The following is a 25,944-nucleotide window of genomic DNA, read 5'->3' on the forward strand; positions in this document are numbered from 1 at the left end:
AAACAAATTTCTGCTAAGGGTATTCTAGTCATTTTAGTTTTTTCTATTATGCTATTACACCTCTATTCCATTCAACCAAACACAAGATTACTATTACGCCTCTATTCCATTACATTCAACCAAACAGTGGATTAGCTATTACACCTCTAATCCAATACACCTCTAATCCCAATACACCTCTAATCCAATACGCCTCTAATCCAATACAGCGAACCAAACGTACCCTAATTTCAAGTATAAAACTCGAACAGAATCTTCTTACCTTGAGATCAGCTCCACCATATTACACCCCTTTTCTTCTTGGAACCGGGTTACATGAACCGGGTTATTGTCTCCCCCAAATTCTATCTCATTTTCTTCTGCCCTTTCTTCTTTGAAATTACGCGCCGGTTTTTTTCCCTCACTTTCTCAGCTTCATACAGAACTGGAAATTTTTTACACTTCATATCACTTATTTTGGCAGCTAATCTCGTACTCCCCCCCTCTTTTTTAATATATTTTCTCCTTTTTATTTGATTTACTTGCTGTTGAAAACTAAGTTCTTTCTCTGTTTGTTTTTTGTTTCAGGTTTTGAATTTTAGAGCTTAATCTATTACTATGGCCGGCTCAAGAAGGTAACTTTCTCCTTTTTTTTTTTGGGTGGGGGCTTTGATATTATGTATTGAAGGAAAAAAAACTTGCAGTGAGTATAGTAGCAACACACTTCGAATACTAGTAGCGACGGATTGTCATTTAGGTTATATGGAGAAAGATGAAATACGACGACATGATTCATTTCAATCGTTTGATGAAATATGTTCAATTGCAGAGGAAAAACGGGTATATTTGCTAAAACATGGAATTTCTTCCCTAATTTCTTTTAGTGCTGGTATGCACTGATTATGATTTGGTATTAGGTGGACTTTTTACTTCTTGGAGGAGATCTTTTCCATGAAAATAAGCCTTCGAGGTCAACTTTGGTTAAGGCCATTGAGATTCTTCGTCGGCATTGCCTTAATGATCAACCTGTGCAATTTCAAGTTGTTAGTGACCAGACTGTGAATTTTCAGAATGCGTAATGGTCTCTGTTTTTCAGTGTCGTATTGTATCTTACCTTTGTCTTGTACTTTGCCATAAGTCATAAGGCTCATATTTTTGTCTAGCTAGTGACGTGATAATATTTAATCAATGATTCTATGCCCAAATGTTTTTCTTTTTTTTGGTAAATTTGTTTAGTCTAATTAAAGTAAGTTCATTTACTTGCTTTGTAGATGTATATGCACCCGATATGCAAATATGCTCTTTCCATTGGTTGCTTGATTGCTGGTTCACAGATTTTATCACGTTCATTTGTAAAATGCATTGCTCTCTTTACAGATTTGGGCATGTGAATTATGAGGATCCTCACTTCAATGTTGGCTTGCCCGTGTTTAGCATTCATGGAAACCATGATGACCCCGCTGGAGTGGTAAGGAATTCATTGAAACATGCCTTTCCCCCTTTGTATCTTTCATTCTATAGATAAATCTTGCTTGTTCAACCTTTTCTCTAATTTTGGTGTTCCACCCTATGTCCCGTAAATTTTCATGTTTCTCTAATCCCATATCAATCTACATATGGGATACAATAATCATAGAAAAAACTTTCCAACTGTTTACTCCCTTTTTGATTTGTTAGGTAATCTTGTTTTCGTAGAGTGAATAAGTCTGCTGTTCTTAAAATTATTTGTGCGTTCTGTTCCTAAGTGTTTATTGGTGACAGGACAACCTTTCTGCAGTTGATATTCTTTCTGCATGTAACCTTGTCAACTATTTCGGGAAAATGATTCTTGGTGGTTCAGGCGTTGGTCAGATTACACTCTACCCTATTCTTATCAGGAAGGTCTGCTTGTCATTTTGTTAATATGAGCTAGAAAGGTAATTGTCTTTCATTGGAAAAGTTATGTTTCTTTTTGAATTGCAGGGCTCAACTACTCTAGCTCTTTATGGTCTTGGGAATATTAGAGATGAACGGCTCAACAGAATGTTTCAGGTACTCTACAAGTTAAAGTTGATCATTTTTACAGCTCATTAGTTTCTGAGTTCCTGGATATTCAGTTAAAATTCCTGTTTATTTGGTTTATTGTATTTGGTTTCTCAGACCCCCCATGCCGTGCAATGGATGCGACCTGAACCTCAAGAAGGGTGTGAAGTGTCTGATTGGTTCAACATTCTGGTGCTTCATCAGAACAGGTTCTGTGTGTGTGGTTGTTGCTAGTCCATGTCTGTGTGTATCATGTTTACGTGTGTTCTGTGTTTTGATTGAGTTATTTCATGCATGTCCAAAATTAGAAGTGGAGAAAGATGTTATGATGTAAATTCACATTTGGACGTATTAAATCTTTTTATAACGTGGCTTGCAGAGTGAAGATGAATGCTAAAAATGCGATAAATGAGCGCTTCTTACCACGCTTCCTTGATTTCATAGTGTGGGGACATGAACATGAATGTCTTATTGACCCTCAGGTGCTGGAGGTGTAAAATATTTTCGTCTTAGCCTCTATACCTTTGAGGATGCAAAAAAATTGAAGGTTGATTTTAATTTCATAGGAAGTACCAGGGATGGGATTTCACATTACTCAACCAGGTTCCTCCGTTGCAACGTCACTGATTGATGGAGAATCAAAACCAAAACATGTGCTCCTTTTAGAAATTAAGGTTGCGTGTCTATGAAAGATTGGATTTTTCATTTAATCAATCAGCATCTGTTTCTTCATTATATATTTTCTCTCCATAATTTGCTGCTTTTTTTGTAGGGAAATCAATATCGTCCAAACAAAATACCTTTGACATCAGTGAGGCCTTTCGAATATACCGAGGTAAAGCAATTCTGTTTTTAATTATTTTTAAAAGTATTTTCAAAAGGAAAGAAGTTGAGAATAATTCTTTTATCTTACTCATGTTCATGATTTAGGTTGTGCTGAAGGACGAACCTGACATTGATCCCAATGATCAAAACTCAATTCTTGAACATTTGGACAAAGTGGCAAGTCTCTTTCTTGCATGAGATGACAGTTTTGGACTTTCTGAGTTCCTGTATTATCCAGTAGAGAAGTCTAACAAATTAAGTTTTTTAGTTATTTATGGTAGGGACAAAATCCTTTGCCAACTTTTTAGTAATAACTTAACTTTTGATTTAGGTGAGCGGTCTGATAGAGAAATCTAATAGGAAAGCTGTCAATGGATCAGAGCGGAAGCTCCCATTAGTCCGAGTTAAGGTAATTTCAGACTCTGTTTTGTGAACGATGCTACTATGATAGCTTTTGTGTACACCTGAATTTTTTTATTGTTGGATGTGTTGGTTGGTATATGGTGACAGATATAAAGGATCTCACTTGAAAATTTCGATGTTGTCAAATGAGTCATATGTCTAAAATCTTTTACTATATTCAGATATCTTTCGTCATGGTATCTTTGTTGCTAGCACTTCACCATTTGGAAAATGCTTACACATCCCCTTTTTTTTCTTTTTTTGTTTCTTAGATCATCCATCCTGTATTATTTGCAATTTTTTTATTATTATTCTACTTTACCCTATGCTTGTCTTGATTCTGTAAGGCATTGATTTCCAAAAAGAATGTACCTTAGCATTCAGAGATAACCTTTTCAATATTACTCTGTGATATTTAGGTGGATTACTCTGGATTCATGACAATAAATCCTCAAAGATTCGGGCAGAAGTATGTTGGGAAGGTATTTTGAGGCTATTGCTTGTACCATTTGATGAATAAGTTCTAATTTTTCTTTCATTTACACACTAAATTATTAGAATTCAATATTTGCAGGTTGCAAATCCCCAAGATATTCTCATATTCTCCAAGTCTTCTAAAAGGAGTCAGAAAGAAGGTAAACAAGCTTATGCCTGCTGAAATTAATCTTGTAAACCCCTAATTCTTAAGAAAAATAGATAGCCAGTGAAATGTTCTGTTACAAGGCTCAAGGGGCGAAAGTGACAAGCATATACTGAAACTGCTGTTGGCTTGGGAGCTTGATTTCACTTTTGAACACTATCAGATGGTACTACTTATTAGAGAAATCTGCCATAAGATGTTTCCAAAACAGCATCTGGATTGTCAAAACTCTCCTGATGTCTTAATCTTATCTGCTTGATGTTAGCTCATAGAAGCATGGTATAGCTTGAGTTTAACTTAAAAGGTTTTTTTAATGGTTGTAGCCAAAATTGATGATTCTGAAAGGCTTCGTCCAGAAGAACTAAATCAACAGAATATAGAAGCATTAGTTGCTGAAAACAATCTGGTAAATCAAACTTAGCATTCCCTGTTTCCTTAGCCTCTTTCTTATTTTTATATATATCACTTAATACTTATTTCATTTAGTCCTGGAGGGTACTGAGCATAATCATCTCGAAATATTGTTCCTATGGAAACTGTTTTTTTATTGAAAACTAATTATTCTATTTTCGATGCTTGCTCAATTGTACATGATTAAGCATGAATTGAGTACTTCTGCATATGAAAGTTGTATTAAATTCCAGTTTTCTTTGAATTAGTGCGCTCAGTGGGACTTGCATGGCAGGAAACAAGTATTTATTCTGAAGTTTATTCACCTTTAGCCTGGCCCTTCTTATCATATCTATCTTGCAGAAAATGGAGATTCTTCCAGTCAATGACTTGGATGTTGCGCTGCACAATTTTGTTAATAAGGATGACAAAATGGCTTTCTATAACTGTCTGCATTATAATCTTGAAGAAACTCGTGTAAGTATTTACAGGCTACCCAATATGCTGTTAACATAATGCAAATCATAATGTCTGAATGGGGAGGGGAAGACCAAAGAAGAAATGGCAGAAAGTATTAAAAGGAAATAACTTCTACTGGTTTAACTCATGGTTCTAAATAGAGCTCAATGGCTTTATTTGATCCATACAGCCTTCCTTGATCTCGAAAAAGGCTTGTTTTGGTCCTTGTTTGATTTTATGTCCACTGGATCTTTCAATTATAAATTCCTTTTGGGTTGTATATTGCAACATAAGCTTATGATTTTCTGCTTGTATTAGTTTGACAGTGGTTAGTTCTTTTCTTCATTGGTAGTGATTTTTTTACTCTTTTGATTCGACAGAAAAAAATTGGAAAGGACTCAGATGTTTCAAAGTTCGAAGAGGAAGACTTAATTCTTAAAGTTGGAGAGTGCTTGGAGGCAAGAACTTCAAGTTGATATAAACATTACTACAAACTTTTACTGTTAAATGCAATATCCTCAACTGGAAAATTGTTCCTTGGTCAATTGTTCTTTTTTGCTTGTGCCTCCAATAGATGGAAATGGTAGGCTATACTTCAATTCATCTGTTAATTTTACAGGAACGTGTCAAAGAAAGGTCTTCACACCCTACAGATACCCCTCAGTTCACATCCAGTATGCAGTCGATTGAGGTATCTTATTTTATATTTGTTCTGGGCTAATCAACCATGATAACATGTATGTTGCTTCGGGTTGCTTATATAAAATTCCCTGCAACTAAACTTCTCCTTCTTCAATATTATAGAACATCCGGAGCAAAAATGTTACAGGAATAGGAAGTGCAGCCTCCTTTAGTGATGATGAAGACACAGCGCAAATATTAAGCTCCGCCAATAAAGGCCGGAAAGGTTCTTCAGCAGCTTCTCGATCATCACGTGATGCTTCTGAACTTGGTAAAAGTTCCACTAGAGGAAGGGGTAGAGGTAGGGGCAGAGGCTCTAGTGGCTTAAAGCAGACAACTCTTGATGCTACTTTGGGGTTTCGCCGTTCTCAAAGGTGACACTTCGATCTAACCTGTGGACTAGTAATTTGACTTAGGTCTATAGAAAAAAAGTACCAGTGCAATGCAATATCAATCCCGATACCTTCTTATGGGATTGTCAACTCTAGTTTAATGCTAAGTGTTTCTTGCTTTGCACTAATGGTGCTTCTAATTTTGCTACTACTTGAAAATGAAACTAATGAGCTCACAACTAGAAATATTAATTGTTGTTAGTAGTATGCCATATCTCTTTCTTTATTGCACTAGAGATTTCATTATTAATTTCTTTACAAGTTTGGATATTTGCATCACTGGCTAAGTTTCATGGCTAATTTGCCTAAAGCAGATCTACCTCGGTTAAGGTTCAAAGTATTGCTGATGATGAGGAGAACGTTGACTCTGCTTCAAGTGAAGAACATGAAATTAATGAGGTTGAAAGCAGTTCGGTATGAAATCCCTTCTCAATTAATTTCTTACCAGCATCCATGTTTCATTTCCTATTGCTCCTCTTTGACTGTACACGTAGTCGCAAATTAAAGAATGGTCGCCTTTTAAACATGGATTATCCCTCAAAAAAGTCTTCTTTGTTTTTATATCTGAATCTATGTTATCTGGACTAGGATGTGAATGTTAGATATTGGTATGGGTTCAACACATTATGTTCATTTTTTTGAAGCTTTTCCATGTATTTGGAGGGGTATCTTCCCATACCCTTGTCTGAGTAATTGTTGGTAATGTATGTTAGACACGGGTAGTTATAGAAAAATGAAGAGTCGGAGCAACATGGATTTGAATTGTGGTGTCCATATTGACATAATACCCCCATATAAAATAATGTAAACATGGACTGATAAATGTTTCTTATCTTTCTTATCTTTTGAAGGAAAACAAAAATGATGAAATTACTAAAGGTAGGGGACGCAAAAGAGCTGCACCAAGGGGAAGAGGTAGAGGCACTACATCTAAGCGGGGAAAGAAATCTGATAACTCTTCAGTTCATAGTGTGTTCATGAACAAGCTTGATGATGATGACGACGACGACGATGCTGAAGAGATTGCTCGGAGATTTAATAAACCTCAACCTCGGGTTTGTGATCTTCTCTTTGTTTTTTCTGTGCATCCTTTTTTTACTCAGGTTTCAGTGCATGTTTTACTGTGTTGTTAATCTCGGCAAGTTTCTATTCAGTATTCTTTTCCCTTCATGCATCAGGATTCCATGACTGAAATTTGAACCTTCTCTCTTCTTGTTTCTTAGGTAACAAAAAGTTATGGTGCTTTGAGAAGGTAAGTGTTGTCACGATTTAGTGCCCCCCATCAGCATCTTGGCATCAACCTATATATGATTCTGAGGAAGAGCAACTCCATGTGGCAGCAGACCTTGGTCGAGAATGTACTGATCTGATTTGTACATTTCGTTTCCGATGCAAGAAATTTACTGTCAACTTAGTAAGAGTTGTTTACTGTTTTGCATATAATCAAAGCTGGTAAAGACGTTTCTAGTGCGATTTGTTAAATTTTACTGTAATTTTCTAGAAATGTATGATTTTGTTAGAATAGCGGATCCACTTGTAATTTATTAATTATATTTTATGAATGTCAACCGCGTAAATTGGTAGTGGTAAAGTGAAAATTAGGATGGGAAGGGAAGCATGAATTGTTCGGAGAGGTGAGTAGCGAGCAAAATGAAAAGAATGGGCAGTGAATTTGTATTCTCTCAAGGAGTATTCATTCACTTCTTTACTAAATATATTTTCTTTTATAAAATCCATTAAACAATTGCGGGGATAGCTCAGTTGGGAGAGCGTCAGACTGAAGATCTGAAGGTCACGTGTTAGATCCACGTTCACCGCGTATTTTACTTCTCTTCTCGTTAAATCTAGACCGTCCAAATGATGAAATATGTTAAATCTAGACCGTCTAAAACCTTAATAGGATACACGAATTTCATATGCAGACATTTGGGTTATTTAAGATTTTGACACCTATAATAAATTCAAATATATATATAAATTATAAAAAATATACATGTACATAATTCCTTGAAAAGCAAAAAAAATATAAATGCAAAAAAAAATTCTGAGAGTTTGTTTTTATAATATATAAATTATATAATATAAAAATTTTGAAAACTTAAATTGAAATATAAATTTGATTTGTCTTATTTAAAAAATAAAATTTTAAATTTAAATTTAATTTGTTTTTGAAAAACAAAATAGCTTGAAAAACTTAAATTCGAAAAATAGAAAGTTTGGAAAAACAAATTTTTGATATCTGTATTGAGTGTTTGAAGTCATGTCCTTTATTGTAAAACTAGGAGCCTATTACAAAGAGCTCGTGCCTCTTTATAATATTTTTTTTCTGGGAAATTCAATCCCTTACATTATTTCAAAAATTGCATAATAGCTAATTTTCATATTATTATTATAATTTGCGAAGAATGTATTCTCTAATTACAACGTTTTACAGGGAATCTCACTGTTTATTCTTTGGTTTTTTTACAGGGAACTTTACTGTTCATTCTTGGTTTCTTTTGGCAAGGAATCATTCTCGTTCATTTCTGTCTTTGCTCCGCAGGGAATCTCATTATTCATTCTTGGTTGTTTTTGGCAGGGAATCACTCTTGTTCATTTCTGTTTTTGCTCTGCAGGGAATCTCACTATTCATTCTTGGTTGCTTTTGGCATGGAATCACTCTTGTTCATTTTTGTCTTTGCTTTGTAGGGAATCTCTCCTGTTTATATTTTGTTTTGCATGGGCGTATTGTATGTGCCAATTGCCATTTAGCGAATAAACCCATGCATATTGAGATTTCACAAGCGGTATTTCCTGATGCTGTATTTGAAGCGGTTGTTAAAATTCCTTATGATATGCAACTGAAACAAGTTCTTGCTAATAGTAAGAAAGGGGCTTTGAATGTGAGTGTTGTTCTTATTTTACTAGAGGGGTTCGAGTTAGCCGCCTAATCATATTTCGCTCGAGATGAAAGAAGAAATAGACAATCTTTCTTTTCATTCATCTCTTACCTTTGCATAATTATCATCATTCTTCCTTGATTCCGGTGATAGTTACTAATCTCTCTATAAATTTATCAAAATTATAAATATATAATTTATATATTATAAAAACATGATATAAAATATAAAAAGTTGAAATAAAACGAAATTAAAATTTATAAAAAAATAAAGAAGATTCCAACAATATATAAATTCTGAAAAATTATAAAATATATAAATTCTAAAAAATCAAAAAATTTAAAAAATGTAAAAATTTAAAAATAATTGAAAATTTAGAAAACTTCAACAAAGAATAGACAGTGAATTGTAGAATCACATAATAAACATATCTAAAACTAATGGTTTGTTCAGGTTCACTTATGTACTCAATATGTTATATTTTAATTGAGACCTCCAATCAAGTGCGGGGATAGCTCAGTTGGGAGAGCGTCAGACTGAAGATCTGAAGGTCGCGTGTTCGATCCACGCTCACCGCATTTTAGTTTTCTTTCCTTTAAAGATTTAATATTGAAATATTAAATATATTTTCTTCCAAAAGAATAGCACTTGCGGGGATAGCTCAGTTGGGAGAGCGTCAGACTGAAGATCTGAAGGTCGCGTGTTCGATCCACTCTCACCGCATTTTAGTTTTCTTTAATTTTTGAAAGATTTAATATTGAAATAGTAATTATATTTTCTTCCCAAAGTAGAGTACTTGCGGGGATAGCTCAGTTGGGAGAGCGTCAGACTGAAGATCTGAAGGTCACGTGTTCGATCCACGTTCACCGCAAGATTTTTAGTGTTCTTTTTCGTAAATCTAGACCGTCCAGAGGATGAAATACGTGCAGTTGACCGTCCAAATGGCTTTCCCTTTTTCTTGTTCTATTTTTCTGGGAATCTCGCTTAAAACTCGACCATCCAAACCGGCAAATGTTTTAATAACTTAAAACCTAGACTGTTCAGATAGTAAAACCAATAAGATACAGCACGAATTTTATATGCAGACATTTGGGTTATTTAAGATTTGATCCCTAATTAATATTCATTTTTCCATTTTAGTATCTATTTTTTTAATTTTGTCCTAATTTAATATTTGAACTATTGTTTTATTATATTAATCCAAAAAATAATAGGTTGAAAGAGTAAATTACACATTTAGCTAATAAAAATATGCCACGTTATTGTTTCTCTATACATGTTTAATGACATAACACCTATAATAAACTCAAAATTCAAATATATATAAATTATAAAAAAAATAGACATTACACATAATTCCTTGAAAAACATATATATTATAAACATATAAATTCAAAAAAAGGTTTCTGAGAGTTTGTTTTTATAATATATATATAATATAATATAAAAAATTATAAAAAGATGATATAAAATATTATAAAGTTGAAATAATAAAACGAAATTAAAATTTCTAAAAAATAAAAAAAATTTAATAATATGTAAATGGCTCTTTAAAAAAATTGACCCCAAATTTTTTTATTAATTATGAAAATGACTCACTTTTCAAAACCATGTACGTAAATGACTCGTTTTGAATAGTGAACTTCGATGCCGTCAATGCCATTAGCAGTGTTGCCATTAGCAGTACCACTCTTCATAACAAACCAATCATTAGTTGGTTTTAAAAGAAATATTTTTTTTCGATGCTACCGTTTATAGGCGAACCTATGGGGCTGACAAGAGTCTCGACCCCTTAAAATAAAAAAAAGTGCTATTTAGGCCCCTTAAAATTTTTTAAAATTTTAAATTAATAAAGGTAAAATTATATTTTAGCCCCTTAAAATGATAAAAATTCGATTTAATCCTTTAAAATTATAAAGATATATAGACTATAAAGAAATTAAAATTTCATTCGACCCTTCTAAAAAATTGTTCTAGCTTCATCGCTGCCGCCGTTGTTATTGACGGCACCTGACTAAAGTGCGATTATATACCTGATGAAACAATTATCTTTTTAGATTGGATGAAAACAAGATAGCACATCACTGATTAAATGCTTTTAAACTTTTCTTTTAACTTTTAATCTATTTACATTTTAGTTTTATTCCCTTTTGAAATTAAATTTAAATAACTTTTATAAAATATGAGAAAAATAAAAATAATTTTTTTTCATATTTTATATTTTTTTTAAAAAATAAACTTAAAATCTATACATTTTTTATTTAAATTATTCAAATATATTACTCAATTTTATTAAAAAAATTATCTAAATATGTCTATCAAATAAATCCCTAAAAACTGAAATTTTAAAAAACTCCAAAAAAAAAAAATCCCGACAGCGATTTATATGAAAAATCTAGAAAAGTTTAACATGTGGCAATAACGTTGGACGTCGGTGAATGGTGAATCGACAACTGGTCAATAATCCACTTCATTGCATTAAAACCAAACACGTGGCGTTTTTATTTCAATTGGATGAACGTCTCTACTGTTTTTTTTTTCTTTAACGTTAATTTTGTTTTTAGGTGATAAGTGTTTTTTAAATTTAAGTAAACAACGAGAATTAAATTAGATGATAAGTATTTTTTTTATCTTAATTAATAATTGAAGATTTAATTTTTATTCTAAATATGAAATAATTTTAAGACTCGTGATTAATATTTACTTATTTAATATGTTTATAAAATTATTCAACCCGTTCTGGTAAATACATTCGGAAAACAAATTAAGGGGAATATATAAATTGTGGATAATAAGGATATGAGTAGGAGATACTTAAAAATCCTTTGCAGCCTTCTCATTGGCTGAAAATTTGAAGCCTTAAGTCCCCACCACAATTCCGTTACCCCCTCTTTGCCATTCATTTCCTTTTATTCTTCTTTTCTTCACCACATATAAAATCTTCACTTCCATTTTCATACATTTTGCAACTCAAAATCAATCCCCATTGACAAACAATGGCTTCCATGCCTAGCTCTGGAATTGTTCTTAGGCCAACCCCATTTCTTGGCCAAACCAAAAATGCTAACCCTCTTAGAGATGTTGTCTCTTTGGGCACTCCCAAATATGCAATGGTTAGTTCTTTAGGTTTCCCTTTCTTTTACAATTTTCTTCTTTGGTGAGTAGTTTTAACCTATGTTTCTCGATTTAGGTGTGATTTTCTAAATTTTTTCTTATACGTTTTCTTTTCATTTTCATGTGCTATTTATGAAAAATAAAGAGTCGAGCTTGTTTATTGGTTTTTGTTTGCTCTGATTTTGGGGGTGTGATATGTGTAGGGAAATGAACTATGGTATGGACCAGACAGAGTGAAGTACTTGGGACCATTTTCAGCTCAGACTCCATCTTACTTGACTGGAGAATTCCCTGGTGACTATGGTTGGGACACTGCTGGTTTGTCAGCCGACCCTGAGGCCTTTGCCAGGAATAGGGCTCTTGAGGTAACCCTCCCACATAACATAAATATTACATTATATATCAAGGTTAAAAATATTATTTGATTTTAAAAGTATTTTTTCCAAGCCCAAAATTTAGAAGATTATAGTTTTGAATAAACTATATTAGTAGTCACTCAATTATGATTTTTTATTATCTAATTATGAAAAATTACAAAATAATCACTCAATCCATTCATTTTTATGTTAGTCAAACTAGTGAGTAAAAAAAAGTAAAATTGAAGAAATAAGTGGCTATTTTGTAACTTTTCATTTTCATTAAAAGCTATACCTCATGCCTTGATAAATATTCACTTCTTTGATACCAAAACAAAACATTCAGGTCATCCATGGAAGATGGGCAATGTTGGGAGCACTAGGCTGTATCACACCAGAAGTACTTGAGAAATGGCTTAGGGTTGATTTCAAGGAACCGGTATGGTTCAAGGCAGGAGCTCAAATTTTCTCAGAAGGTGGCTTGGATTACTTAGGCAACCCTAACCTAGTCCATGCTCAAAGCATCCTTGCCGTTCTCGGATTCCAAGTTGTCCTAATGGGACTCGTCGAAGGATTCCGCATCAATGGCTTCCCTGGTGTTGGTGAAGGCAATGATCTTTACCCTGGTGGACAATACTTTGACCCTCTTGGTCTTGCTGATGACCCTGTTACATTTGCTGAACTTAAGGTTAAAGAAATCAAGAATGGTAGGCTAGCCATGTTTTCAATGTTTGGTTTCTTTGTTCAAGCCATTGTTACTGGTAAAGGTCCCTTGGAGAACCTATTGGACCACCTTGATAACCCTGTTGCAAACAATGCTTGGGTCTATGCTACTAAGTTTGTGCCTGGGTCTTAAATGAAAATAGCCAAAAGGTCAAAACTTGTATAATTTGCTTTATGTGGATTAGAAATTGAGATATGTGTATTTATGTGATTGTAGATTTTGAACAACTTTGACAAATCAAATTATGTATCATTAAGAATTGAATTTAACTCATTGATAAATAAGTATTGGTGTTAGACACTAAATAGATACAAAGATATGACACATCAACAATCTTCTAAATACAACTAAAATATATATATTTTTAAATCTAAACATATTATTTTTGGACAGATAATTAAATTCGAAATCCGAATAACTTAACTCGGATGGTATGTATGATCCTTGAAAGGTCAATGAAAAAAAGATAAACATACATTTCGGTATCTGAGTTTGACTTCAAGATTTAAATTAATATTTAAATTTTTTTTGTATAATTTAGGTAATTGAAATTTAAAATTGGTTTTAAATTGGTTTCAAGGTTCAATTTGATATAAATTTTATATTGGTTTAATTAGGCATATGAACTTGGCTTCTATATTCAAATTTGTACTTAACTTTTTGGTCTAAATTAGAACTTCTAGTAAATGACTTATTTGAACAAATTTAGACTATGAAGCCAACTTCAGGTGCTAAATTGAAGCAAAAAGTCAAGTTTAGGAAACTAATTGAACCAAAAAAAGGGTTAGATATCAAATTGAACATTTTGACCAAATTTAGATATCTAATTGGATAAAAAAATACTTAGTTACCAATTTGAACCTTGAAACCAAGTACCAAAATTTATATTTACCCATAAAAATAAACATACTAAGGTTGTACACATACCTGAATCTGTCTCATCCCAATCCAAGTTAGCTCTAGAGAACAATTTTTACCTAATAACAACAATGCCGAATCCTAATCATAATAAAATGCCAAAACGATTCTCTTTGATATATAATATGTATTTTTACTGTTTTCTGAATTTAAAAAATGGAACATGTAGAGCTAAGAAATTGCATTCATGTCATGATTATATTATATTTTCATATTAACCTTGACACAAAATATATATATTTTGACATATTCATGTATTAATATAGAGTCTATGACACTTGTATCGAGTGGTTGACAAAGAAGAGAGAGATGGGACAAACTAAAATTGCACTTTTCCATAACAAAATAAGTTAAGGAAAGGCATATAAACATTTCTGATTTCATCTGAATTACAAAGAAATTACAAAAGTTTGATCTTACATCACTAACAAACACAGAATTATACACAAAAAAGAAAACTATGACAAAACTATTCAAAGCAAAAAAACAGTCTCAATTCAACAAAATCCCTATTTGTCTTATGCACATTATAATATGTATCTGTTACCATAAATGTAAAGAAACTGTACCTGAGAATGGAAGAGGGGCGGTTCTTTTTGGCAGCAGTTCAGCGTATTGCTTTCAACCTGGGAATTCTATCACGCTCTTGAACCTAGCTTCCCCCACCATTTTCTTCGAGCTTTGTCTGATTCGGGGTGGCCACGCTTATGTAGTCTTGCCTTGGCTGCCTTTAATCTCAGCTTATAATCTTTCTTCCATGTCTCGAACCGGAGTCTTAATGTCCGAAGTTCATCATCAGGATTCATATTAGAAGCTTGCTGTGGCACTCTGATGTCAATTAAAGATTTTGCATCGGCATCAAAATTTTGTTTCCGCTGCTCAAATTCCTTTAACAGATTGCCCAGTGCATTCAAAGAACCATTCTCTCTCCCCCCAACAACATCAGGCATAGCACCAGAAAATAAGACAGGTGTGTTCCCACCGGTTGTTCGAGATCCCATGGACACGTTATCTTCAGAATCATAGCATCGAGGCGATAGCACATCAGCTCTTCCTAGCTGACCTGCACCATTGTCAGCAGCAAGACTCTTTCGGGCTGCAGTAAGACTTGTCTGCAATAAATGCGTTGACATCTAAGTTACTACTATAATAAATTTTTTCTATAACATTACATGTAAAGTAATAGTCAGTTTACATGATTAACTACAATCATTAGGATCATAACAATGTTACAATGACTTAGATGATTATCAAGAACTTTGGTAAAAAGTACCATAGAGGTCCTTGTACTAAAAGTTAGATTGCATTTTGTCATCTCTACTTAAAAAATAGCCAAATTAGTCCCTATATGTTAGATCAAAGAGCAAATCGGTCCTTTCCATTAAAAATTTCATCCATTTGTACTATTAAAAACTGGTGCAGTTGACGGAATAACCTGACACTGACACATGGCATGTCATGTGTACCTCATGCTAATGAACAATGACCAGTTTTCAACAGTAGATATGGATGAAAATTTTAACGGAAAAGACCAGTTTGCTTTTTAATTTAGCTTACGTGGACTAATTTACCCATTTTTTTAGTAGAGGGTGCAAAACGCAATCCAACTCGTAGTACTTCATGATACTTTTATCCAAGAACTTCTGTGTCGGTCAACAACTATCACCTTTGTACAAACATGTTTTGATATTAATATATAAAAACAGAAAAACTTACTTGCAGTGACACCATTTGCTTTTGCCACATCTCTTCCATTGATTTCATCTTTGCCTCATAGTCCAACCACCTTGCCTCGGACTTCTGTAATTGTTCCCGTAATGTGGCATTTTCTTGTTCTTTTTGCCCCAAATTCGTTTCTGCCTTGAGAACCCTTCTTTGGAGCTCTGCCATTACAGAAGGTAGAACTTGAATCTGTTGCTCATGGGGCATGTCCTGGTCAGCCAATAAAACAGGTCATACTAGGAGAAAAGAAACATGCTTGGATGCAAGCAATAAATAAAAATAAATGGTCAGTATATCTTTAAAGAATACCTTTGCTTCAAAAATCTTCCTACCAATCTTTCGTCTAGATTTTACACTTCCACGGTTTGACTGTTTCAAATTATGCATGTTGTTGAAATGTCTCCGGGCCAACCACCCACGGATTACTGCAATGGAAGGAAAAAAAAAAACAGTGGTTATGATAAGAAAACCGTACAGTGGAAAGCGAAAAATTTAGTTACCACGTATATTTACCAGATTGTAAATATATGACTGCCATCAACTGCTCATCAAGTAATTGAGAGGCAAATGCTGAGCATCTATTTGACTCAGCAGCATACTTCCTTCGTATATTTTCACCACAGACAACTGCATTGGAAAGAAAATGTCTGTCAATTGATAAGCAAATAATAATAAAATGTGAACTGGCAAAATATAGGTGCTCGTAATATAAAATGGAAATAAGTTTTGCTTGGAAGAAATTACATGATTGAATACTTTTCGCTCCTTTGTTGTGCTCATGGAAAAGACGACGAGCTCGGTGACCACGGAAGTATTTCTGAACCTCAATTACTCCTCGCAACACCTGTTTTCTCCTATCCTCCAATGCACTAATCTGCAAACCATAAACAGAATGAAATAAGTTTGAAACTCTGTTTTCCAGAAGTATGTTAACTTGAAGGCCCAACTCCGAGAAACGTATAAACAGGACAAGAGTAAAGAACTTACCTGTCCAGTTCGAAGAAACAGTTTGGTATAGCCAATTTGATACATTTGAGGAAGGACATTAAATTGTTTTAGAAGTGCAACTGAAATACTCAATGAATCCTGAGATACAATGGGCTCCGACAGTAGGAATCCGTACCTGAGAAATGCACAAATATAAGATAACTATGCTGAAAATAATATTAAGAAAAAAAGAAACTAAAAACACTAAAACTAGCCATAAACTAAAAAAGGTTTTATCCCTTACCTTTCTGAAAATGCCTGATGTGTCATTCTAGTAGGATATCCAGACCTCGAGATTCTAATAACCTCAAAAATTCCACAACATCTAAGCTGCTGCAAGACAAGATCTTCTTCATATGTACCAGGGAGTTGCTTGGAGTTTGGTTTTATGCAGTAAATAAAATGAGGTCTTGTACTCTCCAACTGGTGCATTAAATTGAAGAGCTGGCCCTGCAAGTATGGAAGAAAACACATTTACAAAGCATGCCAGCATGTGGTAAACACAAATATTTCCAAAAACAGTTTTAGATATTCCTCATTGCCAAAGGAATGTAAAGGTTTTCAAAGGCAAATTCAAATATTAGTCTATAATCACAGATACATTTGGATCACAAGAAAGAAAATTTACCTTGAATTGCAAAGCAACACTTTGCATTGTTGTGTCCAATGAAGTTACTGATTGCAGAGGTTGATTAAACATTTTTTTGGCAAACAATTGTGGCAACTGACTGTCACAGGATGATAGAAGTTGGACTACCTCAGAGCTCAGTGGATCACGGTTCTTATCCAAAAAGCCATTAGTATCATAGTGTACCTGGCAGAATTCATATAAAATCAATAATCATGTATGCATACCATTTTATTAGTATGGAATGCCATTTAATTAACTTGCAAACAAATCAAATATATATCATATATTACAAGGTATAAGATTCAATGCTAAGTTGGACGATCTATTTAAATGCCATGTGGATAATTTCTTTTAATTAAATTAGAATGTATTCAAATTTTAGATAAAATAAATCACTTATATATTGTGTAAATATTTTATATATAAAAAATATAATTTAATTAAATGTATTTTTTAATTTAAATACAATAAACCCATTACAATAAACGCGTTCATCTATATATAAAGATTACTTTACACCTATATTAATTAAAGGCACATGGATTGTTTTATAAATATAATTAATATTATCATCTGCACACTAAATTATTTTGTTACGGAAAAGTGCAATTTTAGTTTTTCCCATCTCTCTCTTCTTTGTCAACAAGTGAGGGAGAATGTCACGAGCTGCACAAAGGAGCCCAAAACTAATGTACACGTTTTAGACTCTTCATGTTCCCTTGGGGTTATTCGGCCCGTCAAGACTGGCTCATTGCTTGGACGAGACTCAATACCTATCTACTTAGATACAGGTTAAAATGTAAACACTACAATAACTTATATTTTTACCAGAATAATTATGTAAATCCCTTAGAACTGTCATCTTATAGATAAGCACTAATCTCAATCATTGATATAATTCGATCTGTAGGGTTGGTTCTGGGGAAACTTAACTATAAAGCTCTCCCCATTCATTTGTAATCACTTCATTCTTGAACTAGAGAATATTTTTGAAAACATTTATTCATACACTTCGTGTGCTATTGCTTTCTTCTGACTTTTCTGCTTTATTTCGGTGCCTTAGAGAAATTCCTTTGTGAATTCTCATTTTTGAGAGTAAGGTTGATTTAGGTGGATTTGAAATAAAGAAATAACCTAAGGTTGCGTGGTTTGCTAGACTTAAGTTCTAATCCCGTGAATTCCCATTTTCAAGAGTAAGGCTGACTTAGATGGATTTGAAGCAAAGAAATCACCTAAGGCCACATGGTTTACCAGACTTTAAGTTCTAGCAAAACAACTAGTTCTTGAATATTATCCACTTTCTTGATTAATTTCCTTTGAAATTGAATGAAAGGACAAATCCTAAAAAGAATTTCAAACTGTCCTCTAAAGACCAATAACTGACCTCGCCCGCAAAATGTAGAACACCAAAGGCCCTGCCTCTATCTCCTTTGAAGTATGAATTAGAATTCAAGTGTTGCTTCAACTTATTAGCAAGGGTGAAATCAGTTGAGTTGGGTGCATTTGATTCCTCGTCCAGCAAGGAAAGTATCCCTAAGGGTTTCTACAAAAGAAACACCAAAAATGAAGAAAGACAGATTACAAAGGCACGTTTTTATTTGAAATGCAACAAGATGTGATAAGGAAATAAAATCTTCAGCCAACATTAGCACCCAAGCTAAGACAACATACTTTAGTTAGACCAAGTTCAAGTTCTATCTAAAAGGAAAAAATATAGAATACAAAGAAACACATGATACATAAGATACAGAACAGAGTTCAACAATCCCTTAAAATAGTCCTAGGAACTTCAAATGAACCTTGCTAACAAAGAAACCATTGAACCTTCAAATTACCTTCTCAAATAAGTCCAAGCACTCTTGGTTGTCTTCAAAAACAACTTTACTCCAATCAATCCCTTCCAAATCATACTCCTGAAAAATGAGGAAAAAAAATAACAGGAAGTTGGCCAAAATAATAATCTCAGATAAGGAAGTGAAATCAAATCCAGAGATAAGAATAGACAACTGAGAACTAGATTATAAAGAACTTTTGGCTTGAAAATTAATATGTTCAGTAAGATGAAGGCACAGTACCAAAATCCCAACTTAAGAGTATAGAGGTATCATTCTTAAACAAAAGTCAAATACTCTGGCAATTAAAAGATTTGAGTTGCTTACCTCTTGCTCAAGCTTAAGGAGGTGTCGGTTAAAGTGTTGTTGCAACCTCTCATTTGCATAATTTATACAAAACTGTTCAAAGCTATTCTTCTGAAAATCAGATGACGACATTATTAGTTGGACAAACTGAAATTCACAATGATAATCCCCAAACAGCTGCTTCGAAACTATTTACCTTCAATGACTCAAACCCATAAATATCAAGGATGCTTATGAACCTGCCAATGTTTTTTTTGCCTGCTTCAAGTGACTTGTTGATTTGTTCCACAAGCCAGTCAAACAAGCTTGCATAGATGAATTTTGCCAATGCATCTCTAGTGCCGATTGCCTATATTACAATTTAGTTAATGTATTATCATGTTGTTAATGCATGCATCACAGCAAATACAGAATGCAACTTATGAGGGATTGAGAAAGAACAATTTCGTTAACAAATACTAGACAAACCTGTTGCAAAGTCAATTTTTTAGCAATTCTATCCTTCCCAACTTGGATTCTATGAGTAGATATAGCTTGCATCAGTTCATGTGGTGCACAACCGATCAGCGTGGCAGCACTGGTTAAAGCTGCAGCAAGGAATAAAAAAGACCTCACATAAATAAGGATCTTATGAACACAATATATTAACAAACATGAAACAAAAGACTGATTAAAAAATTAATTTTAAATAGATCCAACAACTAATTATATTAGCAGGCATATAACTACTAATGATGAAAATCACATATAATGAGGTCTTTACTGCACATATACCTTCGTCAGCTAATGCCTCCACATGATTTTCTTTGTCAATTACTTGAAATGATATATTTCCTAACCATAACACTGCAGCAAGCATTGCAAATACTTGCTCTTGCTCTTCTTTGCAAATCTGAACAATATCGAAGGCTTCCTGCAGAAGTGGAGAAACTATTGCTTAAAAGCCAATGAGACAGAAATTAAAGGGTAAAGAAATGCCTACACTATTGATGGCAACATTAAAATCGGGTCTTCTGAATTACCTTTAGCTTTTGGAATTTTTGACCGTCATCAACACCATTAATTACCAAGCAGTCACTCTGGACAAGATAGTTGTACTCATTAGCCATTTTAAGATTCAATCTCTCTGCAAATACATGATTCCAAGTATCATAAATATATTTCACAGATTCAATCTAGTGAACAAAAGACCAAGTAGCAGGAATGCTTTGGCTACCCGAATATTTAAATGATACGAATCATATGATACAATATCTTAAAAAGTAAGTTTCACAACTTGAAAGAAATAACATGTCCAAGCATAGTTCCACGTAGATAATACAGATTTCAACTTTCTAAACTAGCATGGATTGCAAAACACTGTAAAATGAAATTGCACCTCTTAGAGCTGGTGAAGCGCCAGCACAAAGTTGATAAAAGATATGGTAAGACCTTTCACCAGCAGCCAGTTGAACTACCCTTGACTGCTCAAAGGTGACAAAAAGCATCCACATCAGACACAATACATGACAACAAAGATAAAACCTGATATAATGTAGAACTATGGCAAGAACTCACCTTTTCGAGAAGAACTATCCAGAATTGTCATCAGTGAATCAATATTAGCACAAAAGCCAAGTCAGCAACCAGGATTAGTCTATACTATTTTATTACTATAAAGTATAATAGCATTTTATTTTTCAATTTCACCATGCTTACAAGTTTGGATATTGGCACCAGATATCTTCCCCGATGCAGTAAAATGAATATCAATAAGTTTCCCCTGCACCAGAAAGAGTGATAAACCCAACGTTTTTTTCTGAGGTATAGCAGATGTGAAATGTCTAAATAACAGTAGAAGTTGGTCATCTAGGGTAAAAATTAGCATTGATTCTTTTAGCCATGAGAATAATTTATACATATTTACCTTCAGTAAAGAACAGAGGGCAAATGAAAGAGGGGAAGAAGAACTTACAAATCTGCTAGAATTGTCATTCCTAGATGTCTTTGCATTCCCAAATGCTTCAAGTACACAATGCGTCCGAAGGATTTTACACTCTTTCCCACCATATCCACCTCCAAGGGAAGCTAGGTACTGCATTGCAAATTTTGCTGTCTCAGTTTTCCCAGCTCCACTTTCCCCACTGCAAGATAAATTTAGATTATGAAATTCTACAGTTCATAAAACAAACAATTTGCTTAAAGATCCACAAGTTATATATTATCATATATAACTACAAGTATTAAACATCCAGCTAACCTTATGATTATAGACTGATTTAATCCATCTGCAAAATTTAAATTACAGACAATAAATAATCAGAAACAATTTGCTACAATCACTTTATGCTAACTTTAGAAAGAAAAAAGGAAAGAATTGGTTCATTCACCATTCATCATTTCATTATAAGCATTGTCTGCCATAGCAAAAACATGAGGGCTATCTGTAGCTTTCTCTCTATAACTTGTGACAAAATCCTTCCCATAAATTTGGACATCTTTGAATGGATTGACGGCAATTAAAACCGGACCTGCTTTACTCTACACAAAGAAAAAATATATATTAATGAAGCTCAGAAGCAGAGATAATCCTCAAAAATAAGTACATGAGCAAGGATTTTATCCTACTTACATATATCATATCATGAGAATATCTGCGCTTAAGATTGTGAAGAACTGATGGCTCATTCAAATAACTGAGCTGTATGAGATCATTCACACCCTCCAGAATTCCTGGGTTTGCTGGTAAGAGCTGGCTGGTACAGACTTTGATGACCTACAAGAGCCATATAATATAAATTAAACACCAAGCTGCCAAAAGGTATACTCTAGTCATTATACAATTGCAAAAATCATGACACATTTGAACTTACATTTCCATTGGAGAGGGAAACAATTGATTCCTCTCCAGAAGTTGATTGTACAGTTCCAGATGCCCACATCCCGTTGGATAGCCGACACCAAACATGAAGTTTCTGTAACCAAATCCTCTCACAATGAATAGATTTTCTTTAATCAAATAATTGACCTAAGATAGTAGTAACTTTTTATAGAAGATAAACAAATGCCAAGTGGATGCTCCGATTTCATGATGTTCCAATAAAAGAACATAATTCACAGTCATCTTGCAATCCAGATGATAATCCAGATACTTGCTGAGTTATAAACCCAAGCACCGTATAACAAATCAACAACACTACCAACTCTAGATTTTAATATTTCCAAGTTCATTATCATGAATCGTGAGTTTATAATGAAAAAGTTGGATTCCAATTAGTTATTGCCCTCAATTCCAAGCATAACACCCCAAACTCATTTCATCAAAATTCATAAGTATTCCTAGTTAAAAGATTCATTAAAGCAACATTACATTTGACACTCACATTTCTAACAGCAAGAAAACCCTTTTTTAAAAAAAAATAAAAATTCACAGCTAAACACCCTAAACTTTTCTGCAAATTCCCATTTCATAAAATTCTATATTTTCTCCTGTGCCTACTAAATTTACTACTTAGCATTAAATCAAAAAGGCAAAGAAAACAAAACCTTTTGCAGATTTATCAAATATCACCCTAAGATTAATCTAGAGATAATAAAAACTCTTTTTAAGCTCACTAATCAAAAGCTTCATTGGGTTACGCAGTAACACATTAGCAGCAACAACAAATATATATATATTAAAAATTAAATATCAAGCCAAGTTAAACATATCAAAATTGGGAAAAAAAACCCTAATTGCCACTTAATACTTACTTTGTTAATAAAATACCCAATATTAGCAGTCCCTTTCCCTCCTTTCACCTCAATTTGCCCTTCCAAATCCTCCCCTTTCTTCTCTTCCACGGCATCCAAATTATACGGTGAATCCACATTCATATCTTTCCTCATTTTTTTACTCCCAAAACTAACTATCTTCACTCCCAGCTCATTTTCGTTCCTCTTAACTTCCTCTTTTCCTTTCATTTCACTTAAAACGGCACCATCTACACCATTAGCATCGATTTTGAAGTTCGTCGGAAGGGACCGGCGAGCCGACGGGAGTCTGGCTTTGGAAGTCGGCCGGACCGGTAAAACCGGCGGTAAATCTTTAGGTTTGTCGACTTCGTCTTGTCGCCGGAGAGATTCCAACATTTCTTCTAGCGAACTTTTCGCTGGAGCCATCGGCGACACCGATAACATCATTTTTTAGAAACAAAAACCCTAAAATCCACCGGAAAAAAAGTGAATTCTTCTTTTAGAAACTCAATTTAGTTTCTTTACTAAACTCGCACTGGAAAAAAAAGACTAAAAAAAGAGATCAAAACAGCATAAATTATGAAGTAAAAGAAACAAAACAGAGAACTGAAACGTTTCGAATTTTGTTCAAAAACTGCGGTGGAACTATCATCTGCTAAAATCCCAGAAAGATATAGAAAAATCCAAGATTAAAAATCATAGAAATTCAAAAAAGAAAAAAAAAAGTTCTTACAAAAGATTAAGGTTGTTAGAAGCAAACATTTAAACACACACACACAGACACACACACACAAAAACTGCTGAAGTTGTTTTGGAGTAAACAATGAGCTTCTTCTTCTTTTCTGCTTAGCTATGGCCTATGGGATTAATGTCAGAAATTTAAAAATATATGCATAATTAAATAAAAAAAAACTTTTTTGAAATAAAATAAATAGAAAGCTTGGATCTGAGCAAAGAGAGGGCTTTTTAGGGAAATATATTTAAGATTTGTTAGATTGATTAATATTTTAAAATCTGAAACGAAAGGAAAAAAGAAGGGGCTTTTGGATTAGATCGGGGATTTGTATAAAATTACCGTTAAAAGTACTGTTTTTTGAATTTTTATTGAATTACTTTTATACCCTTTTAGTTGTATGAATTTTTTTTAAAAATTAAAAAATTAAAACAAATACAGATTACAAAAGCTAGTTCAATTCCCCTAGAGGGAACACTTCAAAAATTCGCATCTCATGGCTTCCCCCCTTATGCCAGCTTGATTAGTTTGTTAATCTCTTAATTGTCTTTTCTAGAAACATGCGAAACATGCAATAATTAAACTGTGCCAGTAACTAAAGAATTCTCCTTATCAAGGTTGAGTGATAACTTCTCGTTGGTCACTTTTGAATAATCTTAGCTGTCTCAAGATTATTAGTCTGAATAATTATATGATCAATATCCTGAACACTTAAAATGTCTAAACCATTTAAGATTCCTCAGAGTTTAGCTTCCGACGTTGAGCAATTCCCCAAAAATCTATTAAAGCTAAAAATCCACTCCACATTACGGTTTCGCATAATTTCCCCTATAACAGCAGAATCACTTTTATATATGACAGAGCCTTTAGTATACAAACACACTTAGTTTCCAACCAAATGTGTGCAATTTACGTAAAATCTAAGTCAAACAATTTACGTTTTGGTCACTTATTTTTAAAAAATTACAAAATAATTATTAAACTATTTGAAATTTTTCATTTAAGTTTTTAAACTATTTAAAAGTTATTTAAGTCAATGAACGGTTAAACTCTTTTTTTTTTAAAATCCGATTAGCAAGTTTTAAAAATGGATAACTGAACATATCTTAAATCCAAGTAGATTTGACGATTAATATCAAATATCGAAGAAAAAATTTATTTTAATAAATATCAACAAATAAAATAAGTTATACCGAAGACATAGACTTTAACAACAATATAGTTGAATATTAATATTATTTTATAATTGAATTAAATTTAAAAATATTTTTTATTACTCAAATTTGAAATCATGTAAATTCAGCCTACTGGATTGTGCAGACCATTTGACTGGTGAGCAAATGTACCATAAAGGAAACAAGATACAAATGGACAGAACAAAAATCATTTTTCATAAAATAATAATCAACATGATATTGTAAATTCAACTGTAGTCGGTATTGTTGTAGGACCAATACTATCACACTATCCTTATCGTTTCGGTGTTAAATCGATATTAAATAATTTAAGCGTCCTTTTAGATATGTGATCTGTTTACTTGAGATTCGATACAGTAATGATATTGTAATGTGAGATAAAAAAAAATTAAATCCATCGTATTAGAAGTAAACGTCCATCCGGAGGGACGCTAAGTATTGTTCAAATTAAAATTTCAATATATTTCAACCATGTATATCGATTAATCAAACATTTCAATAATTTAGATAATTTTTTATCTCGATTACTTTTTATAAATACATTTAAAATTTAAAACAATATATCTATCAATAAAGTATTATATACTCTAAATTCAACTTTTCTTTTTGTGATATCCAAATCATGGTCCATTATTTGGTTACTTTAGAATGCAAAACATTTGCTTCCAATGAACAAAAAGGCTTACTCACCTCTTTACCAAATTCAATTTTCATTTGTTTTTTTTTACAGAAAGGGTACTTAAATTAATTACATAGTCTAAATTGTTCCCCTTAACGAGGAGACCTCATATAAGTATAAATCATGTGTCTTATGTTGAGCTAGTTTAATCTATCTATCAACATCTTGATTGTTTTCTCTAGAGATGTGCCAAATGTACCAGTGATCAATCTGCTGATCAAAGCAAAATTACAACCATTAATATAACTTCCATTTTAATATTACCCTTTGGTAGGTAGATAGGTAAATCTAAATTTAATTACTCATATTTATACTTTAACTAAATTATTTTTATTTTTATTTTCAATAAACCTTTTAATAATC

The 25,944-nt window shown here is 33.1% G+C and overlaps 3 protein-coding genes and 4 non-coding genes across 10 annotated transcripts; 6 read left to right on the forward strand and 1 right to left on the reverse strand.

The window, feature by feature from the left end:
- Positions 1-287: 287 nt before the first annotated feature.
- On the forward strand, positions 288-7,352 carry LOC107947920 (double-strand break repair protein MRE11). 3 transcript variants are annotated; one of them, XM_041110785.1, is made up of 23 exons: positions 288-471; positions 568-614; positions 684-819; positions 897-1,054; positions 1,357-1,447; positions 1,741-1,860; positions 1,942-2,010; positions 2,119-2,210; positions 2,381-2,483; positions 2,568-2,675; positions 2,774-2,836; positions 2,932-3,003; positions 3,158-3,235; positions 3,648-3,710; positions 3,803-3,863; positions 4,192-4,274; positions 4,622-4,735; positions 5,098-5,175; positions 5,337-5,408; positions 5,522-5,772; positions 6,105-6,204; positions 6,642-6,845; positions 7,014-7,352. In XM_041110785.1, the coding sequence occupies exons 2-23, from the start codon at positions 598-600 to the stop codon at positions 7,044-7,046; spliced, it is 2,166 nt and encodes a 721-aa protein (XP_040966719.1). In that variant the 5' UTR covers positions 288-471; positions 568-597; the 3' UTR covers positions 7,047-7,352. The 3 variants fall into 3 exon arrangements, with proteins under 3 accessions (XP_040966719.1, XP_040966720.1, XP_040966721.1); XM_041110786.1 differs by having other exon boundaries at positions 897-1,022; XM_041110787.1 differs by lacking the exons at positions 684-819; positions 897-1,054 and having other exon boundaries at positions 289-471.
- A 184-nt stretch (positions 7,353-7,536) lies between these two features.
- On the forward strand, positions 7,537-7,609 carry TRNAF-GAA (transfer RNA phenylalanine (anticodon GAA)). The gene has a single exon. It is a non-coding gene; the product is annotated as a tRNA-Phe (tRNA).
- Positions 7,610-9,174: 1,565 nt separating this feature from the next.
- TRNAF-GAA (transfer RNA phenylalanine (anticodon GAA)) lies at positions 9,175-9,247 on the forward strand. The gene has a single exon. It is a non-coding gene; the product is annotated as a tRNA-Phe (tRNA).
- Positions 9,248-9,319: 72 nt separating this feature from the next.
- On the forward strand, positions 9,320-9,392 carry TRNAF-GAA (transfer RNA phenylalanine (anticodon GAA)). The gene has a single exon. It is a non-coding gene; the product is annotated as a tRNA-Phe (tRNA).
- A 75-nt stretch (positions 9,393-9,467) lies between these two features.
- TRNAF-GAA (transfer RNA phenylalanine (anticodon GAA)) lies at positions 9,468-9,540 on the forward strand. The gene has a single exon. It is a non-coding gene; the product is annotated as a tRNA-Phe (tRNA).
- A 1,870-nt stretch (positions 9,541-11,410) lies between these two features.
- Positions 11,411-13,073, forward strand: LOC107948618 (chlorophyll a-b binding protein 13, chloroplastic). The gene is made up of 3 exons (XM_041110788.1): positions 11,411-11,782; positions 11,987-12,148; positions 12,486-13,073. Exons 1-3 carry the CDS (start codon positions 11,666-11,668, stop codon positions 12,993-12,995), a joined length of 789 nt encoding a protein of 262 aa, XP_040966722.1. The 5' UTR covers positions 11,411-11,665; the 3' UTR covers positions 12,996-13,073.
- Positions 13,074-14,131: 1,058 nt separating this feature from the next.
- LOC107948617 (myosin-2) lies at positions 14,132-24,023 on the reverse strand. Of its 2 annotated transcripts, XM_016883236.2 has the most exons (25): positions 23,707-23,925; positions 22,992-23,438; positions 22,112-22,213; positions 21,871-22,014; positions 21,629-21,779; positions 21,499-21,526; positions 21,214-21,382; positions 20,958-21,021; positions 20,817-20,830; positions 20,638-20,722; positions 20,282-20,385; positions 20,034-20,172; positions 19,728-19,846; positions 19,456-19,608; positions 19,281-19,370; positions 18,957-19,034; positions 18,506-18,664; positions 17,119-17,304; positions 16,735-16,940; positions 16,491-16,626; positions 16,248-16,377; positions 16,017-16,130; positions 15,813-15,928; positions 15,498-15,713; positions 14,132-14,893 (listed from the first exon to the last, which is right to left on the reverse strand). In XM_016883236.2, the coding sequence occupies exons 2-25, from the start codon at positions 23,418-23,420 to the stop codon at positions 14,420-14,422; spliced, it is 3,606 nt and encodes a 1,201-aa protein (XP_016738725.2). In that variant the 5' UTR covers positions 23,421-23,438; positions 23,707-23,925; the 3' UTR covers positions 14,132-14,419. The 2 variants fall into 2 exon arrangements, with proteins under 2 accessions (XP_016738725.2, XP_016738724.2); XM_016883235.2 differs by having other exon boundaries at positions 22,992-24,023.
- Between the last annotated feature and the right edge of the window lie 1,921 nt (positions 24,024-25,944).

Source organism: Gossypium hirsutum, chromosome A04, assembly GCF_007990345.1.
Source record: "Gossypium hirsutum isolate 1008001.06 chromosome A04, Gossypium_hirsutum_v2.1, whole genome shotgun sequence".
Classification (NCBI taxonomy): domain Eukaryota; kingdom Viridiplantae; phylum Streptophyta; class Magnoliopsida; order Malvales; family Malvaceae; genus Gossypium; species Gossypium hirsutum.

What these genes read in the sequence shown, in the direction of transcription:
- LOC107947920 (XM_041110785.1), top strand. An exon ending in ACTGTGAATTTTCAGAATGC is followed by an intron (nt 1,055 to 1,356) that starts GTAATGGTCTCT and finishes CTCTCTTTACAG; the next exon opens with ATTTGGGCATGTGAATTATG. An exon ending in ATGAGGTTGAAAGCAGTTCG is followed by an intron (nt 6,205 to 6,641) that starts GTATGAAATCCC and finishes TATCTTTTGAAG; the next exon opens with GAAAACAAAAATGATGAAAT.
- LOC107948617 (XM_016883235.2), bottom strand. Translation starts at nt 23,420, where the DNA reads ATGATGTTATCGGTGTCGCCGATGGCTCCAGCGAAAAGTTCGCTAGAA. An exon ending in AATCAGTCTATAATCATAAG is followed by an intron (nt 21,383 to 21,498) that starts GTTAGCTGGATG and finishes TTTATCTTGCAG; the next exon opens with TGGGGAAAGTGGAGCTGGGA. An exon ending in TGTTTCTTCGAACTGGACAG is followed by an intron (nt 16,378 to 16,490) that starts GTAAGTTCTTTA and finishes TATGGTTTGCAG; the next exon opens with ATTAGTGCATTGGAGGATAG.
- LOC107948618 (XM_041110788.1), top strand. Translation starts at nt 11,666, where the DNA reads ATGGCTTCCATGCCTAGCTCTGGAATTGTTCTTAGGCCAACCCCATTT. An exon ending in GCACTCCCAAATATGCAATG is followed by an intron (nt 11,783 to 11,986) that starts GTTAGTTCTTTA and finishes TGATATGTGTAG; the next exon opens with GGAAATGAACTATGGTATGG. An exon ending in CCAGGAATAGGGCTCTTGAG is followed by an intron (nt 12,149 to 12,485) that starts GTAACCCTCCCA and finishes CAAAACATTCAG; the next exon opens with GTCATCCATGGAAGATGGGC.